At 38.0% G+C, this 14,441-nt stretch overlaps 1 protein-coding gene across 4 annotated transcripts in view; it reads left to right on the top strand.

Annotated features, from left to right (window-relative positions):
• LOC127437580 (GRAM domain-containing protein 4-like) overlaps positions 1-14,441 on the top strand; it is a 48,377-nt gene that overhangs the window by 7,831 nt on the left and 26,105 nt on the right. For all 4 annotated transcript variants that reach the window (XM_051692594.1, XM_051692593.1, XM_051692592.1 and 1 more), the window contains exons 3-6: positions 1,492-1,612; positions 12,563-12,683; positions 12,907-12,965; positions 13,463-13,598. In XM_051692594.1, the coding sequence (XP_051548554.1) occupies positions 1,492-1,612; positions 12,563-12,683; positions 12,907-12,965; positions 13,463-13,598 (437 nt within the window). The remainder of the gene's footprint in view (positions 1-1,491; positions 1,613-12,562; positions 12,684-12,906; positions 12,966-13,462; positions 13,599-14,441) is intronic.

Raw genomic sequence — 14,441 nt, 5'->3', positions numbered from 1 at the left:
GTCATCATTTACTCAACCTCATGCCGTTCCCCATATAAATTTTTTTTCTTTCGTGGAACACAAAAGCGGATTTTTTTTTTTAAAGAATATCCTGGCTGTGGGGGCCTGGGTAGCTCAGTGGTAAAAAGACACTGGCTACCACCCCTGGAGTTCGCTAGTTCGAATCTCAGGGCGTGCTGAGTGACTCCAGCTAGTTCTCCTAAGCAACCAAATTGGTTGCTAGGGAGGGTAGAGTCACATGGGGTAACCTCCTCGTGGTCACTATAATGTGGTTCGTTCTCGGTGGGGCACGTGGTGAGTTGAGCGCGGATGCCGCGGTGGATGGCGTGAAGCCTCCACACGCTCTATGTCTCCGTGGCAACGCGCTCAACAAGCCACGTGATAAGATGCGCGGGTTGATGGTCTCAGACGAGGAGGCAACTGGGATTCATCCTCCGCCACCCGGATTGAGGCGAATCACTACGCGACCACGAGGACTTAAAAAGCGCACTGGGAATTGGGTTAAAAAAAAATAATAATAATAATTTTCCCTGGCTGCAGTTTTCGCTATAATAAAAGTAAAAAGGGTTCGTCAAATAAATAAATGACACATGCCATTTCTGTAGTTCATACAAATTTTGTAATCCATTTCAGGAGAAGTGAATAAGGAGCTTAATTTCTGTTCCTCACACAAAGCAATCGTTTGGCTTATGAAGACCTGAAATATAGTACAGACTACTTTTATGATACTTTCATGGTGCCTTTTTTGTCATTTTGGAGCTTGAAAAAGCATTAAGGATATTATTAAAACAATATTTACCTTTTGTGTTTTCTCTAGAATCATATGGGTTTGGAACAACATGCGGATGAATATATAATGACAGAATTTTAATTTTTGGGTGAACTATCCTTTTTTAAAAGAGAAGAAATTATCTGAAACCTTGTTTAGTCAAAATAATGTTATGAAAGTGCTTTTATCTGAGGCAGCCTTGTCTAAGCATGTTGTCAAAGAAATTTCATTTGCTGGTTATAATTCGGTAAAGACAGGAAAGCTCACCTAGGAGTTCTGCTTTGTCTCTGCAAGCTTATGAACTGGTTGCCATGGTTACAAAAGCCACACTAGCTTTCAATTGATGACTAGAGCCGTGTTTTGTTGAATCCTAGTCGATCTGGACTTCTTAGAAGGCAATACTGTTATGTCTCTAGCAGGCTGGAGTCACGGATTTGTAATGTGTATGGAACAGCACTTATTTATGGACTCCTAATGGACGCCCATTTATCAGACTAAGTAGACTGTAATGTGGTGACCATATTCTGTAAATTGTTGGATTGTATTGAGAATATCCACTACTAGACTATTGTTTTGATATTGCTTATTAACTTCAACAGTAATCTAATTGTTTAGATGTTTGCTGTCAGTCATTGATGTCCTGCAGCCTAAGCAGTTATCTCTCTTCATAAGGTAGGAAATTAAGCTTTTTTCATACAATTGCTCTTACTGACTTTATACAGGCTGGTTCAGGGACTCTGACCATGTCTGCTGCCATCCAGGACTACCAGAGGTGTGAAACTGACCGACTCAATGAGGTTAAAGGTCATCTGGAGATAGCCTTACTGGAAAAGCACTTCCTTCGTAAGTAACTAAGAAAAGTTCTTGTTGCATCCCTGTTTTTCATACAGCTGTCTTGATAAAGATCTTCTTGCTGATTTGTGGTTCTGTTGTTAATTTCAGTTATCCAGCTATTGCTGTTGTCTGAGTTATTTATTTTCTGTGGGATTTCATACACAATTATGGCACCATTATATTTTTGAGGCATTGTATTATAAGCTCAGTTCCAAAATGCTGAGCTGCCTTGCTGCCTACTGCCTTATAAAGGGCTGTTCACACAGGATGTACTCTTGCATTCTGTCTGTGGAGTTGAATTGTTTAATTGGAGCTTAATTGTTGTTACATGTTGATGTCTTTGATGTTGTGCCGTGCCTCACCGCTTGTTTCAGCGTGTAGCGTCTTTAGTACTAGGGGTGTAACGATCCATCAATCTGGATTAGTGCATCGATCCAGTGTTATCAATACAACGCGTAAATATCGATATAGACATTTTTTTAAGATGCACCTTTATTTGAATACTCTCATGTCAGCCAGGTCTGTACGCATTTCTGTCAGGCGATGAAGCAAACTTATTACATTTATTTCATTTTATGAGCACTAAATACGCTTTTCATGTGGGACAAGGGTGTGCAGCCAAGTTGTGCTCAGCTATCCGTGTACACGTCAACTGGGCTTCCCGCGAAACGCGAGCGAGGCCAGTGACAGGATCAGTGTGCGTGCATCAACCGAGCGCTCCTTAAAATGCGAGCTCTCGTGACAAGTGCAGAGCGGCTCACATGCGTGATTATTTCGGGCTTCCATTGATATCGTTGCGCATGCAAACCAATTGAATTTTACATGAGAATTTGCTATTTAAACGTACCATGGAGCAGTTCAACCATCATGTGAAATGTCTTGACAAAGCCGACATTATGAACAGCACTAAAGAGAGAAAGAGAAACACCTGCTGCCCAGCTCCAGCATCAGTTATAAGACTTTACACATCAACACCCTTACTAACATTTATCCCAGTTAACTGTAACAGAATGTTTCATCACAACTGTGGAGGTTGTAGCCAAGAAAACCGCAGATAGCACGGATAGTTGGAAACAAGTCATGGTTATGTAAGTACTTTGAATTGGATTAAACTGAAAAATAAGCTGTAATCAGACGATTGATGATCACTTTTGTGTGACGTTATTTTTTATATTATTATCTGTATCATTTTTCAGCATCGGAAGTTCCTTATTTTGTTGTGGATGTCCCAATGTGGATACTAAATTTGCACTTTTCAGAGAGCTCAATAAAATCAAATTATATTTTGGTTGCATTTGAGGGCAACATTTTAATTTTTTGGATTGTGTAAATAATAGGCAAATAATATTGGAATATCGATCGCTGGGTCCTGAATCGAATCAAATCGAAATCATATCGCGGCAGACTTTGAAGTATCGGCAGATATCGGCTCGCAGGCCAAGAGAATCGATATAAGATTGTATCGTGATGAAACGTCCGATTTACACCCCTATTTAATACCATGTTTTTTAGGGGCCGTTTACACAATGATTTCAACAAAAAAATTTATATGCATTTTGGCTGTTTGTTTACACGACAACGGCGTTTTGGGGCCTGAAAACGCAAACTTTTGTGAAAAAGGATGACATCATGTGCACGCGTATTACATGTTCAGTCTATAGGCACGCGTGCGAGTACTTCAAAACAACGCGCGAGACATTCAAAACTACAATGGCGGACTACAGGTCTGTGTTTGTGCTGCTCAAGATTTTGAGTTTGACACTTCTCCAGCAAAGTAATTGTAGTAATAAAGCAACCTCATCGTCTGTCCAGACAAAATTGCTCGATGCTTTCGCCATCTTCATTGTTTGTATTCACCGCTCTGTGGAAGAATGCTTATGTGCGCATGCGCGTAGTGTCTCTTTACAAAGTGACATCAACTACTGGCCTGGCATGCATAATACAGCGTTTTTAGTCCTTTTCGCAGATCCGTGTGAACGGGGATCATTTTGACAACGTTGTATGTACGTGAAACTTTTCAAAAACACAAAGGAAAAACTTTTCAGTTTTTAGTACATCATTGTCATGTAAACGTACCCTTAGACACCTTGTCGAGTTACAGTTAGTAAAATGTTGAAAAAGGCATCTTGAGACCCCTGTGTTCACTAAATTGCACACAGTCTAGTTGTTTTTGAACCAAAAAAATAAAATTTACGTGTAAAAGACACCTTTTATCACGTGTCGCATTGCTTCTGGTTAGGACACGAAGTCAAGCTCGATTTTTTTTTTTTTGTCTTTTTTGTGGTGTTGTGTTCTGATATTTGAGAGATGGCTATTCACAACACACAACACAAGAAGGTGTTGCATTCTCAGCATTGACACAAAGGGCGCTATTATGAACATTAGTATAAACTGTCCGTTTCTAAAGTGAGTTTCCTTTTTCAAGTCAACTACTCTAATGGTGAAGCAAGTTTAAAGAGAATATTGCTGAGCAAGTAAGTTCAAGTCAATAAATTAATAGCAACTTTCTTGAATAATAACACATCTGGTTTTATGGAGCAAAATTTTGAAGTCTGAACTCTGTCGCCCCTTTGTGTACTGAGGTTTGTTACCACCACAGTAACGCAAGAACGCATGTTAAAGGTGCAATATTTAAACATTTTCATGTAATATTGGCCTTTTTTTGCCAATGTGTGAACGGCTTGTAACGCCCTTCCCGGACTTCCTAGGTTGCCTATTAAAACCTGTAGACTGATTTTCATGTGAAGGAAGCGGGTCGCTTTTGCCGGGAAAATCCAAAGGATGTGACGTTTATGCGTGCTCCCGAGAGCCTTGCCTCAGTAATAGCTTCTCTTCCACGTCAACAGACAGTCTGCAACACTAGGTAACGTTATCTTAGAGATAGAATCCAGCAAACGGCAGGTTCCCAGCACAACACCGACTTCTACACAAACTCAGAGTAAGCCATAAAAAATCAAAAATGTATCTACTATATCACGTTTGGCTAAACGGAAACATGATCGTGGTCGAGCAAAAACTAGAGTGAACATCGGCAGGGCATTTGGTTCCTGGAGGGAACTTCGTTCGGTTTTGGTGATCAAAACCGACCCTGAATTGGCATTCTTCTTATTGGACAGATAAGCTTACATAACTGCAAAGCATGTGAAATATAGTGCCATAAGGATTGATCTGTGTAATTTTAGCTAAACTACAATAACACATGAAATGAATGCTAGACAATGTTCAAGATAATGCAAAAAGCTCCATTCATTAGTGTAACGTAACTTGGTTATACAGAAAATATATACGTTCTATTATTATAAAACAATAGCGCATCGATATATCAAAATGACAGTCGTGATGGAATCACATCAAAACTGAATTGTGTCAACATATTTATAATATACAGTCTATTTTATAAACAGCTACTGTCATCATCCACCAAATTTAGCTAACAGCTATTGATAAAGCTGCCTAGCTAGCTAACGCCGACATAGGCTATCGTATAAATGCAGTCAATGTATCATGCAAAGAAAAGTGATTACTTCAAACTACAGTCTCGCATAGTCAGACCTATATCCACACTTTGTTTTAGCCCTGTTCCAGCACTGGACAGTCAAATATAATATACAGTCTCAAAGTTTGTAATAAATCAATCATAACTGTGTAATTTTAATTATGCTACCTCATCTGTCAGCATGATGTCGGTGAATCACGTTCAGTCTCTTTGTACGTTATGTCATTGTTTTGGCTGATGCTCGCTCGCATGCGTCCCTATAGAGTGTGTGCACAAGCACGAGCAACAGGCAGCTGGCTGCAGTTCACTTAATGGCCACAGGTGTCATTAGTAACAAGGGTTTCTGAATCTTACATACTGCACCTTTAAGTATGTTCAACCGGACTGCGCGTTAACAATGTGTGGCCAAGCTCTCATGTCTGCGTTTGCGTGCTTGCGTAAAGTATGCTTGGCTTTACAGTTGCTGAATCCAGCGGTTGTTACTAACAAAGCAATACTCCAATAAGTACCAAAAATACATAGCACACACAACATTAGCCATAATAGTTCATTTTAAAATATTAAGCTATTTTTAGTGATACTTTGCAGTACTGAGTATAATAGAAGCAATAGACATTTCACATCCGCCTTTTTGGATGGTTTATTTCACTGAGCAAATTGTAGTGCATGCTTGGATTGCCTAATACAAGAAGGATACATGTGATGATGCCTTTTGAATTTGGAAAAAACATCCAGCGAGGAAAAAAAAGCGAGTTAACCTCTCTGGGCTCCACACCTGCAATATATCACGGTTTAAATGGCTGTTCACTCAGCTTGTCTGTCAGTTTATCACCCTGTTCGGTAGTGTGAGATCACTCTCATTAGGACTCGCACAACCTCAGCTGTCCTTGCAGTGATAAACCCACCATGTATACGGCTGATCTGTGTGACCTGTACCACTTTTCAATTAGTGCGGCTCTCAGAGGCGGAGATTAGCCCTCTATTGGGGTCAAAACATACACTCACACACACATGCAACGTCCTGTAGGTAATTCAGGGTTTATTTTTTCATTTCAACTAGTTTTTAGCTTAGTTATATGTTTAATATGGTTCAATTTTATTTCAATTAATCTATTTTATTTTATTTTATTTTATTTCATTATAAAAAGTTTGGGAGTCATGCTATTTTAGTAATGTTTTAGTTTTCAAATATGTTTTTTATTTCCGTTTGCAAAAAATTTTTCATTCAGTTTTCATTTAACAATAATAACACTGGCCAGAATTTCTGTAATGTATCTTTTCTCTGCCTCCTGATTTTTTTTCCCAACCTGTTGCAGCATAATAATATCTTGTTTGCCACCTGAGAACATTTTCTCAGTTCATTATACTGTATTTAACAATACATTAGTTATGTATTAAGAGGCTGGGGGTATCTGGTCTATTTTTAGACTCTGTGTTTGTATTAGTATGCGTGTGTGCACATTGCCCCAAAGCACTGCAGTACTGGAGAGCAGCAAAAGGTCAGACCAGGACCATCAAACTGTTGCTGCCCATAAAAGCAGACTAGGCTTATTAATAGTTTGTTACACAACAGAAGCGCAGTGCTTGGAAAAAAGGCAAAACCTGATGAATAATGTCTTCATCAGGGCAAATAGATCGCACATAGGGCTGGAGTTTCCACTGAGGTGAAATTTTATATGTAATACTCAAATGTTTGGTGCAGTAATGTGGGTTTTTAATGGCATATTCATAAACCTTTTGATTTGGTCCCCCCGACCTTGAATTTTTGGTTATATTATATATCTGATTGAACATTTGGTTAAAAAGAATTCTTGCCTGACAATATTGAAATTTGTCTTGAGATGTAGGTACTGTATTCAGGGTTCGTACAAGGTGCTTGAAGTGCTTGAAGTACTTGAATTTGGCTTTTTCAAATTTAAGTCCTGGAAAATCCTTGAAAATACCAATTTTTACCAAGAGCTGCTTAAAAAGTTCTTGAATTATAGAAAATCCTAAAGTCCGTTGCTTAAATATTTTAATAAATGAAATGTATTTATTTATTTTTCGGAAAAATATGACGACAGACCACTAGACCACTGCGGAAGCAGGCAGCGCGTAGACAGCGCTGTCATGTGACACCTGTTACTTTTGGCAGCGCTGTTCAGAATGGGCCAATCACAATCAATTGTTACTGGAGGATTTAAAAAATATATATTTTATAGATACTTCTGTGGTGGATTTAACAAGTATGAGTCCTTGCAACTATCAGTTTTAATTACAATTTACTCTCCAGAGTGAAAAAATTGTATGAGATGTAAAACGTTTTGAATGATTTGAATGCAGATCAATGGAGGATTCAGTTTTGTGAGCCATCTAGCGCCCCCCTTCTGTAAAGAAAGATTTGTGTCTCACAAAATAGGTTATTTCTGACAACATTTGGGTCAATATCAAAATATGTTGACAAACATGTCCCTTGACTTTTTTTAGTCATGAAAAAGATTTCAAATAGCGAAGAAAAAAAAAAAAAAAAAAAACCTCCATTATGCGTTCACTTTAATGTTTGACTTAACTCTCTGATACTTATGCCATAATTAATCAAGGCGGCATGATTTCTGTCTGAATACCAATGTTCAAATTCACTGAAATTATTTTCAGTCAGAGCACTTCTGAACAATAATTTTAGCCCATGTTTTGAGCAAGACACAAGTTAATTGAATGGTGCTGTATATATAACTAGAATATTAAATAGTGGCAACAAATGCTCTATTACATCAAATAGCAGCTCTATGGCTTGATGAGTTAGCATTGACTATTGTTTCAAGTAGCCTTCATCATTGTGTCCAACCTCTTTTTGGCAAAGACAAGCAGGTTGATTGTGCAAAAGATGTGAATAGGATGCTGTCAGTTGCTCAGAAAGGCTTTTATACGCTTAATTGCTTTTGCATAGATGGCCCCTCAGTTGCCATCTTTCCTTTCTCACGTTTTCTGCTTTAGCAAGTTAGCATGCACTGAGCCCCAAGTTTGTATGTCATTCACTCAGAGAGCGCTGGCAGATTCAGAATAGGGTGACTTGTGTTCAGCAGGTTGCTTTACACAAGCTCAACAGTCAGGGCTTCTAGTGGAGGACATTGGACAAAAGCTCTTATTTGACAAATGCAACACGTGTCCTTACCAAGCCATAAAAAAAATGCTGTTTCCATTTCAAGGTATGTCTGCATAGTAACTGCTTGAACAATCTTGCACAGGTTTCTAATGACGTTTCTTGTAAAATATTAAACAAAGAAGTCATAGTTTCCTGTAATCAGTTACTCACCACCTCACCATGTTGTTCCAGACCTGTATGACTTTTCTATGACTGTGGACTGTGAACGGTCACTGTTTACTTTCATTTTATCTATACAATGAAGTGTGTTCTACGAAATAAAGAAATTCATTGGGGTTTGGTGCAACATGGGGGTGAGTTTTGGAAATTATCATTACTTTTTGCAGTTCAGTTTGGTGCCATTAATGGTGCAAAAATTACACAATACACTTTTAACCGGCGTGTAAAGATAGCCCTTGTGACTACTGACTCCTTAATGTATTTATACAACAAGCGTGAAAAAACTGAGACGTTATTAAAGTTCCTTGTTGACTTAAGGGTTGTTGGTTTACAGTTAGTTAACTTTACATGTACAGTTAGTGACACTGGAGTCTAGTGTCTCATCTGTACCTTGTAACAGGATGTCTTGTTGGCACTAAGTGCTACTAGGATTACATGAATTATTATCTACTTGCACATTGTATTTCCGCCACATTTAAGCATGTATAGAAACTGAGGTAGAGTTTGCATACCAGAGTGCACAAATCTAGATCTAGAAAATCTCATGAATTGCAAAGATGTTCCCACAAGGATTATTCATGTAAATGCCATGTTCACCTGGCACTGCATGTAACAGGAGATTAGGACTTCTGTAAATGTTTTGTTTTATCATAGTTTTATGTTTGTTTAAAGAAATAGTTTAGAAGAAAAATGAAAAATTCTGGCATAATTTACTCACCTTCCTGTCATTATTTATAGCAGGATGTCCAAGCTGCTCTTTTCCAATCAATGTGAAAATCAATGTCAAGTAAAAATCTTGACGTCTGTTTCGTGTTCATGAATGCATGAGAGAAGCTCGTTCACAAGTGTTCACGCAGGAACTCATTTTTTTTTGGGGCTGACGATGTTGAAGTTGTGAACTCCACTGTGAACAATCTTCTCTCATTCTGTAGCACTCATGAACCCACAAATAACGTCAAGATTTCCACTGAAAAATGGTTTAAATTTCAGGTTGTTTCTGACCAAAACCTTTCATATGCCTTCATAAGACTTGGAACATGACGCACAGGTCGCATGGACTACTTTATTTTTTTTAATTGAGGCACTATTCATCGCCATTGTAGTTTTAAGCATAAAATAAAGTCATATGGGTTTGAAACAACATGAGGGTGAGTAAAAGATGACAGAATTTTCAGTTTAGTTGAACTGGACTGTATTTTTAATTTACATTTTGTAAAACTATTAAAATTGGTGGAATCACACAAAGCCTTGACCAACCAGTATTAGAAACATCTTATTAATCATACTCTGTTTCTCCATTGTACTGTATAAAGACCTAAACCTGCATCCTCTTTAGGACAAAGAACACTTCAGTTGTCTGTGTTGCTGATCGCTCCACGCACAGTATACGTGACACAAATTTTGTCATCAGCACAGTCCGTGCACGGTCCAGATTTTCTCGGCAGTCCTCATCTGTACAGATCGTCAGTGCATGCACCTGCCATTGACTGTATTAAAAGAGTATTACAAAGCAATCAAGTGTGTATTTGTCGAACGCGTCCGCATTTGCTCGCGGTCAAAAATAGGGGTGGGTAAAAATATAGATTTTCCGATGCATCACGATCTTCTTTAACAATCTCGATATCAGTTCTTAAATGACAAGATATATCTTTTACGCTGTGCGCAAAACTACAGTGTGAGGAAATCACTCGCGTTTGCAACCAAATTCCACGTTATGTGGCTAAAATGGATATACACCGATCAGGCACAACATTAAAACCACCTGCCTAATATTGTGTAGGTCCCCCTCGTGCCGCCAAAACAGCTCCAACCCGCATCTCAGAATAGCATTCTGAGATGATATTCTTCTCACCACAATTGTACAGAGCAGTTATCTGAGTTATCGTAGACTTTGTCAGTTCCAACCAGTCTGGCCATTCTCTGTTGACCTCTCTCATCAACAAGGCATTTCCATCCACAGAACTGCCCCTCACTGGATGTTTTTTGTTTTTGGCACCATTCAGAGTAAATTCTAGAGACTGTTGCGTGTGAAAATCCCAGGAGATCAGCAGTTACAGAAATACTCAAACCAGCCCGTCTGGCACCAACAATCATCCATGCGATTATCTAATCAGTCAATCGTGTGGCAGCTTTGTAGTGCATAAAATCATGCATATACGGGTCAGGAGCTTCAGTTAATGTTCACATCAACCATCAGAATGGGGAAAAAATGTGATCTCAGTGATTTGGACCATGGCATGATTGTTGGTGCCAGACGGGCTGGTTTGAGTATTCCTGTGACCAAAATGAAGAAAAACTAATAAAGTGTAATTAGTAACATTTATATTTTTGTTATGTACCTAGTTAGAAGGTCCCCTGTATAATTAACAGTGTTTGCTGGAAAATAATTTACTATACTTAATAAATACTTAAATAAAATACTTTCATATGTAAGCAAAAGAGACATTATAACTGAAATATACCCATATGAATCAAAATGAATCGAGAGCTTGTGAATGGGGATCGAATGGAGAAATCTGTTTCAATACCCAGCCATAGTCAAAAGAGTATAATTTGAAAGGCAACCGGGTCGACCAGATGCTATCCAATGCAGAATGCAGAAAAACTAAGTATACCTGAGCCTTTAGATGCTTTACAATACAACCTGGCTGTAAAGTCAAGAATAACATCATGCGATAGTGAATTGAGTTAGGTTGTAAATATTAATTTCACTCTATGGTTGTAACATTGTGAAACACCTTGTTCAGTCTCTCTTGTCGCAAGCTCAGGGTTTAGTGCGAGCCCCTGGGGTCTTCATTGATCATCTAAATTCAGATGTCTTCTCTCACACCTGCCCTTGAGTCAGCAGCAGGGGGTCTTTATCATGACTATAGCACCTCTGCGGGAGACTCAGGAACTGCTGAATTATTGATGAGAATGGGCTCATGTTCCAGGTAACCTTGATGCATGTATTGTACTATATGTAATCCAGGGCAGATGGAAAAAGTTGCTTATGTATTGATGTATGAGTAGAGAAGCAAGTAATGCTTTAAGGAAACATGCTGTCTGGATGTTTGTTAGAACTGTAACAATCTTCTTCTCCCATCTGTCTGATTCAAGAGTCATAAAGTTCTCTCATATTGAGTAAACCTAATATATTGTTCCTCTGCTGAGCTTCTTGTCCTGTGAGAGCTTAATTTAGTGTCATCTCAGAGATGGGTAAGATTTATTAACAGTCTACACACAGAATATATTTGGTTGAATAGGAGCTACAGCACTTTACATACTCAAACCATTTTGTCCAGTAGTCAGTAATCAATCTCTCTGGAGCTGTAGGCAGATTGTATTTGCTTGATAAAATGTGGATTTTAAACATATTTACTCAAGACCCTCCAATGCATTGCCTTGATCTAGAACTTCACATTTATATTTAAAGTGTTTTTACAGAATCTTTTCTAATACAGTGTGAATGTCTTGCCAATATCCTTTAATAGTAGGACAATTCCAAACTCCCAAATCCCAAAAGGCTGCATTTCCCAAAAGAACTGCAAGCTTAAGTTGATCTTAGAGACCATTGGAACCAATGATGCTTTTGGGAAACGCAACCCTGGGCATGTTGACGTGGTAACAGTTTATTTTTCCATTGTGGTGCTGTGAAATCAGGATTTAAATGGAACCATCAAGCGTCTTCGCATCACTAAAGCCGTTCCATCGGCTTGGTTCTCTGTCCCAAATACGTTTATTTCACCTTGCGGAGAAATCTGTGCAGGGATTGGTTTGTAATCTTATTGTGCCAAACCTTGCTCAAGTGGAAATGCAACCCCCCCACCCCCCCCCCTATTTTTCCTTAATAAATGAGGTGGAATTTACCTCTAAATCTGCAAATACCCCCAAAAATGTGCAGTTTCCAGGACATGGTCATACACAATGAGTACATTGAAATTTGTATTTCTCTTATCGAATATAGTTACATTTAGCTGAACTAAACAGTTGTTATATATATAATTTAAATATTTTAAATCTGCGGCCCCGTGGAACCTGAAGCTGCTGAAGTGTCCACTGAAACCACACCAGTGCTGATTGATGTTTGACTTCCTCCTTGTTTCCTGAAGTCAACAACAATCTCCTTAGTCCTTCAGTCATGCAGTTAAATGAATTGTTTTTCTCTGTTTATCTCCTACAGAGGAGGAGCTGCGGAAGCTTCGGGAGGAGACGAATGTTGAGACACTGAAGCAGGAGCTTGAGAAAGAGAAGTCGAAAAGAGTCGATCTTGAGCAGAAAATGAATGAAATTCTCAGATCCAGGTATGAGAAGTGATACACTTCCAAAGAATAGACATTACACATAACAAATGAACTCTTTGTTATTACTGTTGTCAGATTTGCCACATCTATAAGTAAAGAGATATAAAAAACTTGAATAATATAGGCCCTAACATATTTCCTGTGAATAAAAGACTAAAGAATAAAATTAATTATGTATATTTTAATTGGTACCTTTTGTAATCAATATGTCTGTTTGATTCAGACTTGAAGATTCGCCGCCTCCACCTACAAAGCCACAAGTTACAGCTGTTAATGGGACAGGTAAAGCTCCAATATACTCGTTTATCAAAACAGCATTCATGGGACCCATTTAGTTACTTCTGCATTCATTTTTATATTTCTATAATCAGTTAATTATTCCCTACTTCATCAAATGTACTTTTTTATTTATCACTTATTCATTTATGGCACCCCCGCACCCACCACCCCCAATATTCAGATTAGTAGTTTAAAAGTATAGGTTTTTCAGTGCTCGAATCTTTACATTATTACACTACTGAATATAGGGTTACATCCTTGTAGGCTCTTTTGCCGTGATTCCTGTTTCCACCGTAAAAGCACCTTCTCTGATTGATGGATATGTCTTTAGGATTATGGGCAGTGTAGTTCTTTACTAAGAATTCTGCAATTAGTAATTAAACAATTTTTTATTTGATTTTTTATTTAACCCTAATGTTACACAGTTGATGTTCATATTCTGAATCAGTAAATTGTTAATGTGACATTGCTGAAGTTTTCTCCTGTGTTTGAACTGATAGGGGACAAACAGAAGGAGACATTGAGCTCTCGCTTGTGGAAATGGCTCTATGAGCGCTTTGGTGTTTATATCGAAGACTTCCGCTTTCAGCCTGAAGAGAACACAGTTGAGACTGAGGAACCACTAAGTGCTAAAAGGTGACCAGCCCAAATAATGCGTCTTTTGGTTTGTCTTTGCTTTTTTGTAAATAAAATAAATAATTTACAAGTTTTAATGGATGTTTAAAAGAGAACCTCTAAAACAATGGATGCAATTTTGATGTCTGGGGTGAAAAAAACATTTTAAAAAGGTTTCATTTTAAAAAGTAAAATGTTTTATACCTAATTTTAAAATGTTTTTTCACCCCAAGCATCAAAATTGCATCCATTGTTTTAGAGGTTCTCTTTTATATATATATATATACACACACACACACACACACACACACACACACACACACACACACACACACACAGTATAAATATGTATGTGTGTGTGTGTGTGTGTGTGTATATGTGTGTGTGTATATATATATATATATATATATATATATATATATATACACACACACACACACACACTTTTATATATATATATATATATATATATATATATATATATATACACACACACACACATATACATATACACACACATATATATATACACACACACACACACATATACATATATACACACATATACATATGTGTATGTATGTATGTATGTACACTATATTGCCAAAAGTATTCGCTCACCCATCCAAATAATTGAATTCAGGTGTTCCAATCACTTCCATGGCCACAGGTGTATAAAATGAAGCACCTAGGCATGCAGACTGCTTCTACAAACATTTGTGAAAGAATGGGCCGCTCTCAGGAGCTCAGTGAATTCCAGCGTGGTACTGTGATAGGATGCCACCTGTGCAACAAGTCCAGTCGTGAAATTTCCTCGCTACTAAATATTCCACAGTCAACTGTCAGTGGTATTATAACAAAGTG

Source organism: Myxocyprinus asiaticus, chromosome 48 (assembly GCF_019703515.2).
Source record: "Myxocyprinus asiaticus isolate MX2 ecotype Aquarium Trade chromosome 48, UBuf_Myxa_2, whole genome shotgun sequence".
Taxonomy (NCBI): domain Eukaryota; kingdom Metazoa; phylum Chordata; class Actinopteri; order Cypriniformes; family Catostomidae; genus Myxocyprinus; species Myxocyprinus asiaticus.
This window is presented reverse-complemented; position numbering and strand designations above follow the sequence as displayed.